General features: G+C 35.2%; 1 protein-coding gene across 3 annotated transcripts in view; it reads left to right on the top strand.

The window, feature by feature from the left end:
- The window catches only part of Grip (Glutamate receptor interacting protein), a 355,140-nt gene that overhangs the window by 332,640 nt on the left and 8,398 nt on the right, over window positions 1–14,102 (top strand). For all 3 annotated transcript variants that reach the window (XM_073084279.1, XM_073084278.1, XM_073084280.1), the window contains 9 exons: window positions 433–642; window positions 2,016–2,260; window positions 3,549–3,838; window positions 5,198–5,373; window positions 8,306–8,407; window positions 11,623–11,779; window positions 12,145–12,371; window positions 12,895–13,040; window positions 13,594–13,954. In XM_073084279.1, the coding sequence (XP_072940380.1) occupies window positions 433–642; window positions 2,016–2,260; window positions 3,549–3,838; window positions 5,198–5,373; window positions 8,306–8,407; window positions 11,623–11,779; window positions 12,145–12,371; window positions 12,895–13,040; window positions 13,594–13,954 (1,914 nt within the window). The remainder of the gene's footprint in view (window positions 1–432; window positions 643–2,015; window positions 2,261–3,548; window positions 3,839–5,197; window positions 5,374–8,305; window positions 8,408–11,622; window positions 11,780–12,144; window positions 12,372–12,894; window positions 13,041–13,593; window positions 13,955–14,102) is intronic.

Below are 14,102 nucleotides of genomic sequence, written 5' to 3'. Positions count from 1 at the left end.
AGTAAATGGTCACTGTCGTCCATGGGATTAGTCACTGATTTGATGTTAGTCTTGAAGACTAAGTAAGGGAACACCTCTTGTTTCGCTTTTCCACACCCTTCAACTTCTTCCACAAATGCCCTCAAAGTTACATAGGACATTAGACACACAAGCAACGTAGGTAGAACTCCAATAATATAAAGGATTGATTAGACATAGGTGACATGAGTGGTTAAATTTCAAGCACGCTTTAATGACTTAGGTTGTCGGCCCCAAATGCTATTGGATAACAGTCATCTTGTTTCACGCCTCATAGGTAGAAAACATATAACAAAGGTTAAACACTATTCAGCACCCGCATACACTCCAGGTCTCCCCTAATCATGCAACCCCAGTAGAACATAAGCAATGACACCAAATATCATGTATTCTAATAATCCACTATCTCCCCAGGTCGTTCAGAGCCAGGCGTGGTCCCGTCCATAATCGGCTTCACGAAGGACTCCGTGGCGCACGAGGCGGACCGCCTGGCCCCCGGGGACAGGATATGCAGCGTGAACGGGATCTCCACGGCGCGGCTCACCAACGACGAGGTGCTCAGGTTACTCGACAATGTCGAGGAACGGGCGTCGTTGGAAGTGGAGTACTATATGCCTAATTATGGTGAGTTGTGTACTTAATGTCGGTTCGGTGTTTTTATGGGAGTAGCAGACGAGCATGCAGTCCACCTAAAAGTAAGAGGCTACTGTCGCCCATGGACATCTGTAATTAACCCCAGATAGGACTAGATTCCTACCTGAGGTCGGCCACAGATGGCGCATCTGTGGCCGACCTCAGGATCTCTACTTTTGAGGACGAAGCTGGAATATATTTAAAGAAGAATCCTATATTCTAGTATGTGAGAACGAAGTGAGAACTTTCGAAGCATGTTTTTTCCCCTTCGCCTCTGTTCTACCTCCCTCTCCCCCTCAATATTTCTTCCTTTGCATAGATATAATAGCATTATCTATGCAGGAAAATATCATGTTCAAAATTAGTTCCTATGAACTGATAGAATAATAAAAAATTGGGATATTTGCTTTGATAATGGACAAAAGCTATTTAAACTGAGAGAATTGCAGTTATTTTAAAATCCCGAAAATAGTCGAACATTTCAATTTTTCGGATGTTTGATTATTCTATTGATAGATTATTCACAATTTTTATTCGCTTGGTTTTTTTAATACTTAGTAGTATTTTTTTTATCATATATGTACAATTGTACAAATATAGGTACATATACAATATACATACAAAAGCACAATATTAATAATGAACGTAACCCGAGTGTAGTCTTCTGTTTCCGGAATAAAAATCCCGTTTTCAAAAACGACATTATTACTTCCTTCTGTACTATATATAGAAACTAATGCTCTGGTAATTTTTAACCATAACAACGCTTAAACTAAATGTACTTACATATACCGCTTTAGCTTTGTCCCGTCACAAACAAACAGGAGCTTTATAGCTTATCATTTAAAAGAGAAAAGAGTTTAAAACCCGTCGTCCTATTAAAAAGTTGGCGCTACTAACCACGGACACGAGTCAACAGTAAGCGGCAAAGTTCAGAAATTAAAGCAAAACTGCTATATATTTTGTCGGCTCAACTTAGTATGTTTGTTGTACTCGTTTTAGATGTTTTGTTTGCAAAAAATGTTCGTGTGTCACTGAATAATATTCTCGTGCAGCTTTTTGTGTCATGTGCCTTTTATGTATGTTTAAATTGACTGTAGTTAGTATGAAACAAGTTTTGAAAAAAGAAAAATCTCGGTTAACATTTCAAAAGTAACTTTTAGAAACTTTAGTTGACTGTAGTTGAAAAAGTTAGACTTTTCAGTTTTGTGGAAACAATTCAATAGAATTATAAGAAGAGAATAAAATTTGACAGATCTAGAAATATCAAATTTTGATAACACTAAGAAAGGATCGAGGAAAATAAATTTTTAAGAGTAAAAACTTTATTCTTAAAAAATACTCAACCAATTCTACTTTTCCAGCCTCCCAAAACTCGCTCTACATTACTACGAAGCTCGCAGAAGTTCCCGTTGAGAAGATCAACGGTTCCTTAGGCGTAACCATTCGGGGTGGCCTACCAGAGAACTCGGCACCAAGTGCTGACCTGGTTCTCAATAGCCGGTCCCTGGACGCTCAGCCCCTAGTAGTCACTCATGTCCGACCTGGAGGCGCGGCGTATAACACTTCGAGGATCAAACCTGGGGACAGGCTCCTTAAAGTTGATCATGTAAGTAGATCTCATTTGTTATCATGCGTTCTTTATAGATAAATGTACGTAAAGAACGCATAGGAGATTCAATACACCTTTGTTACTCTTGAATCTCCTATCCAAATAAGAAGATGTAGTCGACCACGATCGACCGGGGACTAGAAGAGTAGTATCGTGGGGTACATATAACCTTGGCGTCAGGTTACATTAGCTGTAAGCTGAGTGGTGGCACACGATATTGCTGTAGGCACCACCGCAGCAGGTACATTGGCTACCGGTGTTGATGGAAATCAACAACAAATAACAATGACGTCTCCCCGAAGCTTAATCACAGATAAAGAAGAACTAAATGCGACAGATGGTCTACCAGATAACATAGAATGGGGGGTTAAACATAAAGTCGACCACAGAGGCGTTATCACACCTGAGTAACCTAAGATGGTCACCTAAGATGGTCGCGTCATATAATTGTAGACAGCAATATTCTACCAACCTGTATAAGGTTGTTATTTATTTCATGTGTAAATGTTATTCCACATAATTTTACTGCTTAATAATAAATCATTGTTGACTTACATAATAATATGAATTCTTACCTTACAATATATCCAAGTCTGACGGGCTCGTGATAATATTATTTCTGGAGCCCACTAATTATCATCGCTAATTATAAATTACTGTTATAATGCCTGAAACGGATTTATGTCTAATGTAAGATGTTAGTTGTTACTTAGCTAAGTTATTAATCATTCCACTAATGGCTCATAGCGCTCAGTTCATAGAGATGGTGTTGAGAAAATTACATTATTAGGTTGAAAGTTTCATTAATTTCCACAAAGGGTAAACTTCGAAGTTATAATTCTTTAGGCTTCTTTGGAGATGAGACTGTAATAGCCATTTACACCGTCTCAAGAAAACTACAGCATTAATTTAACACAACAACGAAGTATATAAGATTTTTTCCACTAATATCTGCAAAAGAAATAATTTTAGTGAAACTTCCAGCGCACGTTTGGCAAAACTTTTAAAATAACTACCCATGTTTTGAAGTTCATTCGCTATTTCCGATTACAGTATAACCAAAAAGTGATTCTGCCGCAATCAACCTTCTCTGTATCGACAATTCATACTACTGTTTTCAGATTTTAAAAATATCAAAAGACCGAAGTATTTTTTGGGCCATTTCTCCTTCAAGGCAGCTGTGATTAAAAATAATCATTTAATCCACGCAATTTAGCGCCCTAAAAGCGTTTAGTACCTAATAAAAATAAAAAAAAACATAATCTCACCAAAATATCTTCCACAGATATCCCTAACCAACAAGACGTTATCCGAAGTGCACCAGATACTCCAAAACTGTCCGCAAGTGACGAGCCTCACTATCGAGTACGACGTGTCCATCATGGAGTCAGTGAAGCTGGCGACGGGCCCCTTGCTGATCGAGATTGAGAGGCCTTGCAACGAGGATCTGGGCTTGTTCCTCAGCAACCAGCGATACGATGACGTGTACAGCTCAGGATCTGACACGTACCAGCGGGTTGGCAACTGCAACGCTATTTACATCGACAGCATACTCCCGGCCAGTATTAGTGACAGGTAAACCTTAGTTGTCTACTTTAAAATCGAAAATTAAATAACTAGTGGAATTAGTAACTGGTGTGTCATGATTTATCATCCATTCATTTTTTTCTCTTCTCAAGGTAGAAATTTTATTAATCATTTCTAGGACGACAGACCTTTTTAATTATGGGAAAAATGTTCCCACTTAAGTTTCTATCCATCACTAGCCCTATGAGATCCACTACCGCAAATCGATTGTTATTATCACAAATTATCACAATAAAACATATTTCTCCCATATCAACATCTTCTTGCGATGGAGTGAAGTTTTTTAAGAGAATATCATTTACACTTTCGGGCCAACTTAGGGATAATAGAATTACGTAATAGCAGAAATTGGGCAGAAATTTATTCCTATTTGGGTTTCAGTACAAATGTCCACTTTGTCCACTCAGCATCAGACTACACGTTCATATGCTACATCAATTTTATAATAATGTTAATAGTTTAAAAACTAAAAACCACGCTAAAATCGTTAATCCTGATTTCTGACGACCCTTATGAAGAGAAAGGGATAAAATTATTAAAATCGTGTAAAGTCATCGGTTCTTGACAATTGTTTAAAATTTTAAATTAATCGGACCGTTCAATGTGGGTAAAAATCGAGTTCAAAGATCCCGTTACATACAGAAACACAATATACATACACAATATACATACATAGATACAACCCAAGTTAATAAAGGCGTGGTAAAAAGAAAAAAACTCGTATTATTTAACTCACTATAAAACAGTATCTATTTGCAAACTGAGTTCAGTCCTTGATTGGGGCGTTGTTTATTTTCTACGAAGGAGCATCCATCTCTTGTAAGCTTTTGCAGGCTTCTAGCGAATTAAGCAAAACGTCTCTAATTACTATTCATTCGTGTATTGTATTCGTAAAGTAAATTTCTAAATTATAATTGTTATTTTAGTGCTCGGGTCGTGTTGTGATTTCAATTCTATTATCTATTGTATCTACAGATTAATTATTTTCTAAGAGAATAACGATTATTGTGTACACAAACGAGACAAACCTGTTTGGTAATTGTTTTTAATTTTTTAATATACGTGCTTACTAAAGATTACAAAGAGCGACAATTGCATTTTTGTTTACTGAAAATTTCAATAGTCATTATACAATAATTAATACGAAATATTTATTGTTTATTATTAATATTCAGTTTCATGCATTTTCATTATTTTATAATAATATTTTATTAAAGTTTTAAAAATATTTATAAATGTAAAAATATTGGTGACAGCCAGGTGACAGAGTAGAATGGAGAATAAAATTATTAGTAAGTTATGTAATGCAGCTATTCCTAGCAATTTATAAATTTGAAAATCTTGTAGATGCGGTGCCCTTCATCCTGGAGACCAGCTCTTAGCTTTCGACGATCACGTGATAGACGGGAGCAGTTACACTGCTGAGGAAGTGATGTGCTACTTGGAGAACTGTGAAGCTGGCTTCACGAGGCTGCATGTGGCGCCGCGGCATGTGCTGGCTCACGGTGGAAGGTTTACAAGAGGTGAGTGTTCGTTGTTGAGCAGTTATTTAGTTATAATGGTAGAATATCGGTCTCTTAATCCGTGGCCCAAGGTTCAAGTCCAGGCCACTTCTGATTTTTCAAACTTTTGTGTGTATTATGAATTAATTATCATTTGATTGAACGATGAAGACAAACATCGTCAGGAAACCCATACGTCGGAAAGTTCTTTAAAAAATTAAAAGGTGTGTTTTCTGACAATTTGCACTTGACCAGCGTGCACATGGACGATGTCATAATAATTCACCCGTCAAAGTTGTACTTACATAGTTTGTCAAATATATTTTTAATGAATGTGACGAGTAAAAAAACAAATGCCCAAAATGTGCAGAAAAATCTTGTTTTCAGACTTAGAAAATTAAAATGAAGTTCTTAATTCGTTAAACAAACCAGCCAAAATGTATACACATCATACCTCTTTAAGGTATACATACTCGTAAACCCATTAACTCAGTAATTATTCCCTTTAGTGAATCACTAAGCACATTATGTCCTCGACCCAATAAAGTAATTAAGATTTCAAGCCACCAAAATGTTCGCGCGGTATTAATCATTAAGTCAAATACTACATAACTTCTGAATACGCGAGGCTTACATAAGTAATGATTACTGTGAGCTAGAAGCGCCTGTGGACGAGAAATAACTTTAGCACTGTGTTTAATGTTTTTCAAGGTATAAGAGGACAGCGAAATAATGTTGTCATACATACATGATTTATTATGCAAGTATGCATAATTTTGTAATAAGAAAAGTAAGTGTATGTAACATGCCATTATTGTCTTGCCGAGCGTAAAAACGTGCGAGACAGTTTTATAGTATTGCAGATTATAAAGAATACTTTAGTTTTAGCTGAATAAACATTTTTTAAATATTTTCAAAGAAAAAGAAAGATTTTCACAAAGAGTTCTAACTTAGTTTTTAGCTTGAATTGTACCTAAATCCGAATCGAATGCCAAAACCTAACTTACAAATTCAAATAGTTATTAACTTAATAAAACTCTACCTATAACTGCCAGACAACGCACAACTTGAACTGATGGACTTAGAAAGGCTTTCAACTTACAGAAATTTCTCACAAAAAGTAAGCATGTACTATGTACCGTGAAGACGGCGCCAAAATAAGGTTTGTAAAATATAAAATTTTGTTAGTAAAATTTAACGTATATAGGTAATAACTCGAAATGAATCAAACTACATTTTTTCCTCTGCTCACGAAAGCGCATTATTATACCACTACTAAGAGTGTAAATAAATTTACCGTTTTTTTTTTATAACTTGGGCCGCTTTTATTCAGAAACGTATTAGTGTCAAACTTTGGTCGTTCCAGTCAAAAGGCTTTAGTTCTGCGTACGTTTCGTATGAAGGTAGACTTATCGACAAGTATTAGTAATTTGGTACACCGTAATGATCCAAATTTCGTACAAGTTGCTAACTTCTAATCGATGAAGTATTGGCTATATTATTGTAACTTGTATAATTGGGTATTTTTGTGTAATAGAAATTTGAGAGTAGATTATATTAGTATAGTATTGGTATTATATACTAGGGATGTAGATAATAGCGATCTATGTAAAGCTATGATAAAATGTATCGTCTTCAACCTATTACTGTCCCACTACTGGGCATGCGTCTCCTCTTAGAATTAGAAGGTATGAAACCTTAATCCACCGCGCTGGTCTAATACGAATGTGGTGGACTTGACATACCTCTGAGAACGTTTTAAAAAACAATGAGGCTTGTAGCTTATATTATAATGTTTTCTTTCATCGTTATAGTAAGTGATAATTGCTGATACGCACGTAACTTTGAAGAGTCAAAAGTAATAAAAGACCCAGTATTCGGACCTCGGAGCCGCCGATGGAGAGGCCAAATTTCAACCACTGCTCTACTCATCCTATACTGCGTATACATATATTTAGCAAACTCTATATTATATTCAGGCGTTTGCATTTGCGGACCGATCTTTAAGTGTCAATATGTGTATCTATCATAGATTCCTACGTAATAATGAGGATACAAGGTGTTTGCGTAGAAAACATAAATTATCACGCACCAAACACTTCATATTAAGTTGGCAACGTAATGTCTAACCTATGTTCGTATGTTATTATCAATATTGTAATATATGAGAACATGTTTAATTACTGTTCACGCTCAGATTAATTCTAAGATTTGAATACAGTTTGATGTATCACCTCTAACGATATTTGAAAATGCCTAGACATAAATTATAATCAAAATTGAAACAATAAAAATAACTAGTATGTTATGAAGCTTTGACGCTACGCTTTGCTTTAATTAATACGAGTAGAAGCTATTTTTGTATTAATTAAAGTAAATTTAATTAAATCAGTGTATTTGTGAATAATGTAACATTTAACACAATCTGTGTGAAATATTATACATTAAAACTAGCTGACCCGGCAAACGTTGTGTTCCATATAAATAAAAAAAATGTTATGGGTGAACAACCCTTATCACTTAGGGGTATGAAAAGTAGATAGTAGCCGATTTTCAGACCTACTGAATATGCATAGAGGAGTACGGTAACTATGATTGTGACACAAAAAAAAAATATATAAAATATTGTTATATTTAATTTACTTATATCTACTCTTTTCAGTTAACAATATTACATTTTAAAATCGCCTTATTATGGTTCCTATATATTTTTGTCGGATATAATTGTCAAGAGATATTTTATAGTAATTAAAAGTCTTCGTTTCGAAATAAATCAATCATAAAAATTATACCAATTATTAATGATATCAAGTATAAATGATTTCTTTCATATCTTGACTTCAAAGTATTTTTTTACGTATTATTGTACTCAGGAAAAGGCAGGATGTTCAGAAGAATCGTATTATCTTCCACAAATACCGGAATATTAGGTTTATTATTTCTTTTGTTACAGAGAACTCAATATCGGGGACATCGACACTGAACCCCAAGAAACATAGACAAAGGAACTACAGGCAGAGCTCGATGCCTAAACTAGGATTACAAGATGAGTACGGTTAGTAAATTGGTGTTAAAGCTATTGTATAATGCCTACTGTACCCTTACCATGAGTTTTCGTTCATCCCACAATTTTACGTTACGTTTACTTAATCCATTATTCTGTTCCGTTTGCTTAGTAGACTGATAGTATACGTAACAATAAGTAAGTGCTCAAGTCTTTTTATCTGCCTCACATGTTCGCAAAAAAGGGAGACAAAACATAAAACGCCATTTTGTCAATTTAGACACTTAATGTTACGTAACTGACACTATAGTTCTGATACAATCCGCTAGGGGCGCTGATTGGAATTTGTATGGGTATGGTAATACGTAAACAAATATCAAAACAGTCATATTTGTCAAAACGTAAAAACTCATGGTGAGGGTACTGGTTCCCAATTCTCTACATCTTATATTGACAACCCGCGTGACGTAGCGAACACTATAATAATACCGGTCTGGCGTGCAAAAGTTTCCGGGTTCTATCCACGGTAGACAAATATAAAGAAAGACTAACTGATAAAAGATTTCTATTCTGGGTCTGGGTGTTTTTGTACTCGTCTTCGTGTGCGTTCATGACATCCACAACACAGAAAAATCCCAGTACGAGGCTATTAGTGTAGAAGGTGTTATTAAACGTTAATATAAGTATTAATATTTTAACCGATTTCAGAAATATACGTCGACATAGAACTAATTAAAGTATATGACAAAAGCTTCAAATCCTCCAACATCCTCCAATTCTCATGTTTCTCTCATGAGAAAGCTATATTTCTGAACTCATTTATTCAAAAGAAATTAATATTGTCGCACTTATTTATAAATGATAAAAACCTTTTACCGATAATTGTGAAACCTTTTATCTTAAAAGGTTTAAGAGTAAACTTAAAAGGCTTAAAAATTCATCAATTGGAACTTCCAATGAATCTTTTAAACGCCTTCACTGATGTTTTAAATAAATAGCTAAAGGATTGACTTAAAATACATTTTCACACTTTTATTTACACCATTAATACGATACGATGGATATAATCTTTTCTCAGACATGTTTTTTATTCTGAAAGCTGTAGTTTAAAACGCCATATAAAAGTATAATTGAACCATAGTCTTAAAGTATACCTAAGCTTAGTTTAATTTTATTTATTACTTTAATAATGACGACCCACGTGGCGGAGCGGTCACCATACCGGTCTGACGCGCAGAGGGTCCCGGGTTCAATCCCCGGCCAGACAGATTTCTAAATGATGAATTTAGGTTTCTGTTTCTGGGTCTGGGTGTTTATGTATTTATCTCTGTGTGTCCATAACACCCACGATAAAGGGAATCGTAGTGTGGGACTGTGAGTGTAGAAAGCGTTCAATTAATAGTTTAAATAATAATGAATTTAAAATCGATACCTAGGACTGAAGGCCATTTTGAGACTACTCATCGTAATAACCTGGGTGCTTCGTTAGGAATGTCTAAATCTTATTAGTTTCCCGACAAATTGAATAAACTGAAAAATGAACGCAAGTAAAATAAAGATGAATAATTTAGGAGATTTTTCGACAATCGATCCAAGAAACGTCTAAGAAAATGTCTAAGGAGAATCGACCATTTGTGCCTGAAGGTCTATTCTAAACGTATATTTGAAAGGTTCGAAAAACAAATATAAACCGATAAAAATTGGTAATGGAATAGTGTAAAATTTGGCCTTCCTAATGTACGCTTTTTAAATTATGCGCGTAGATATTAATTATCACATGTATTAACGGTAGAGTCAAATATTGTGGGGAAATTAATTGGATGACAGTTTAAGCTCTCAAAAGTATGTGAAATCTACTAAACCACATTTCGCGAAATGATCAAAATGTTTCTTACTTTGAAGGAAAAACTGTGTCCAGTAATGTTTATCCGATGAAACTTACAGAAAATGCATAGTACATTTTAAGTGTCATCACTAATATTGTTTATCTTGTGTAGTTTATCTACTACATTCGCGAATGTTCGCACGAAATTGCGCAAGTGCGTACAGAATAGGCCCCTTGATTTCAACTACGGTCTTATATTTTTTGTCCGTCTACAAATGAGGCTTCGCTTCGGACGCCAATATTTGTTTAGGACTATTGTGTTCTCATTAATTCTCGGGCACAATAGTTTAGGATCCAAACAATATTAAATTTGAGCAAAATGTTTACACTGTAATAGGATTTAGGATAACGTAGGTAACGTAACATTCGTAAATATAATACATACATGTAATGTAAAATGTTATATGTATGTACAACGGACATTACGGGAGCCCGTGCAAATCCGTGTTGGGATATCATTTAAGTAGCAAGTTTAGAAACCTAATTTTAAAATGATTAAAATTAGTCTTAGTAAACTTTGTAAAGTTATGGTTTTCTTATTTTGAGAATCTACTACTTTTTGTATTGCGCACATAACCATGAAAATAAAAATGTTTGATTTAATCAGGGCCAAATTTAATTGAAAACAATGTAATGTGTGTGAAAACAAACAAACAGTAATGTTTGATGTACATCAAACAACCTTTTAATTAATTAAATAAAATTCAAACGACACGTAATGTTTGCGCGGGAGATTAATGAATTTCTTATTAAACGGTGTAAAACATTGTGGATTACTCGAGCTAATGATACTCGTATTTGCAATCAGTTAACCTAATAAAAAGATAAAATGTGGACCAAAAGGGCGTATTTAATGTATATTTATTTTATGTAAGTGGCGACTGCCACCTGTGAACATCTGTAACCAATCCCAAATTAGATTACACTCCTATCCGATGTTGACAACAGATCACCGCTACCCCTAAGGACTAAGCTGATATGCCTTGAAAAAGTGTGTCTCCCCTTAAAACCCTTTAAACCACAATATAGCAGCGTCTAACTGCTGTTATTGGTTATATTGTGGCGGTGGTGCTGCGGGAGTCGAACCCCTGGGAATTCTATCACCTTTGATAGTAGACTTATTTGAATCAGTCATTACCTATTTCTGCCTATTAACAGTAGTGTTGAGCAATGCAAAGCGTGTAAGGGAGACATGCTTTTCCGAGGCGTTTCAACGTAGATTGCGGCGCATTTGTGACCGACCTCAGGTAGGGATCCTATCTGGGATTGATTACAGATGTCCATGGGCGGCAGTAGCCACTTATTATCAGGCGGGTTGCACGCTAGTCTGTTAATCCTATATTATAGAGAAAGAAAAAAATCTGTTATTATTTTATATCAGATACCCAACAAAACTACATGAACATGGCGGTGTGTCGGACGGAGTCGCTGAGCATGCAGCTGGAGGTGCCTCCCGGGCAGAGCAGCGGGCTGGCTGTCCTCGAAGACAACGGGGCTCTGGTCATCTCGCACCTTGCGACACAATCACCAGCTTTTCGGTAAGTTTAAAAACTCTTTATTATAATTTCACACTAGGAGTGCAGGTTTGGATTACGACAACCTTAAGTTTTTTGAAGTTATATGCACTAGGACATAATTACCATTTTGTTTAACGATCAAGAAAACGTCGTAGAGATTCTTACTTTCTTATGATGTTTGTGCAAAGAAAGCATTAAGATCCACCAAACTCCATTTTAATTTTTAAGATTCGTTACCTGGCACAGTAATAATTTGATCATGATGATGTGAGGTAATTATCATCATCTTTAATTTGAATGTTGTAGTCACGTCCTCACAACGCAGATAATAGGAAATAGCCTACTTGCAATAGAGAAAATAATTAAACGAGTATACTTGTTTCCAGGTCTGGTTGCCTTCAAATAAGAGACCGAGTGATGTCTATCAATGGCCACGAGAATCTCACCATGGACGTAGCTAATGAGATACTTCAGAGAAGAAACGATTCTCATAATCCAAAGTACTTAACTCTGAATGTTGAATTCACTATGACTAATACCATAGAGGCATCGAGTGGAGTATTCAATGTCAAATTAGCCAAAACATCTGCTGGTCTTGGTGTTACAATAACAGGTAATTATTTTACTCCTTATAGCTTTTGTATTACATATCGTAAAATAATTGGTTATTGAATTATTTTGTATGTAGCTAAGTTGTGTATTTGTATTAAAATTACGTTGTTGTCCTTAAAAATTAATTGGAAAGCTTAGTTTTTGTGTCTCTCCTATAAATATCCTACCAAAACCTAGTAACATGGAAAATGTTCCTTTAAGACAGAAACAGTCAGTACGGTAGCTACTGTCACCTAAATCAACAGCTTTTAACACATTATATGAAGTCCAAATTTTTAGTTTCCTACCAATAACAACAAATTCCGTCTAAAATCTTGAAACCAGAAAATTCGTAGATTTTCATAAAAATAGTTTTTACACTAATTACCCATTTCGAAACAAAGTACTTGACGATTGTTTCACCAAAATCCCGACTCCAAAAATACAAAAACTTTGGCAAAGAGACAAGATGAAATTGTAAACAAATTACGAACAATCGTAACACCAAATTACGTAGAGATACTAAATGTATTTCCATAATTCAGGTTGTAAGCAAAAGCTCTTAAGCAACGAGGAACCGATGGTGATATCAGATATCAAGCCGGGGTCAGTTGCCCACCGCAGTGGCGCTCTCACGGCCGGTGATCAGCTACTTGCTATCAATGGGCAACCACTGCATAACTTGTCTTTGGTAAGTATAAATCAGTGGTAAGTAAATTTCATAAAAGTTACCGATAACACCTGTATGAATTTTGGACCTTACGCACTCCGTATCCAAAACATAGGTCATACGCCCGATTTTTCTAGAACTTTGTAACCGAGTTGAGAAATTTATGAAGATTTTGTAAATCGGCTTTTAGGTAGTAAAGAAAAAATATAGTTCGTAAAAAGTCTGAATTTTCAAATTTAAAATAGTTTAGCCTCTACAATAATATTTCTCATCATAAACTTCACTATTACCCATCACTTAAGAACAGAATACTTAGGCAAAGTATACACCGGCGTGCCACGCCAGTTAAGCTTCTTTGAGTTTTCTCTTGAGTGCTTTCGTGTTTCAGAGTAAATTCTTACCCTCGCGAACTCTTAGTAATTATTGTAAGGGTGAAAAACACAAGCTTGTCCTAATAAAAAAGTGATAGTTACAATCAGTCATAATTTAGTATTTTTTTGATGAAAAGTAAAAAAAAAACAAAACTTATTTTGTATAAATATCAGATAACTTAGTATACACATACGTATTACAGGATACTGCATTCAACATACTTCAAAACTCTCCAGATGACATCATAACTTTGAAAATCCGCAAACGAGACCTCTCAGAAGATTGGTCGACTATCCACAAACATAATGCCAAATTAACTTTACAAAGCTTTAGCAATATAGAAACAAAAGCTCTTATCCATAGTGGAGAAGACTCTGGACATCACACGGATAGTCCAAACAATAGCGCCAAAGAAAGCGAGAGAAGTCACACCAGCAGTGACAGTGGAAATACAGCTGTGTTTATAGTAGAACTTATAAGAGCTGATAATGGTCCTTTAGGACTGACGATAGCTGGAAGTGAAGATGTGACGCAGCCGATACTTTTAAGTGGACTTGTTGAAGGTAAGACATAAAAGAATTAACAGCACGATGTTCCTTAATTAAATGTGATATAGTATTAAAATTTCAAAAAGTTAGTTAACTAGAATTATGAAAGTATAAGATTAAAATAAAACAGTACATAACAACTAGAGCATCAGGAGTACAAATT

Source organism: Epargyreus clarus, unplaced genomic scaffold, assembly GCF_041222505.1.
Source record: "Epargyreus clarus isolate Ecla_fem2 unplaced genomic scaffold, WU_Ecla_fem_2.2 ptg000021l, whole genome shotgun sequence".
NCBI lineage: Eukaryota > Metazoa > Arthropoda > Insecta > Lepidoptera > Hesperiidae > Epargyreus > Epargyreus clarus.
Note: the sequence above shows the minus strand (reverse complement) of the source record. Positions and strands in the feature narration are given on the sequence as shown.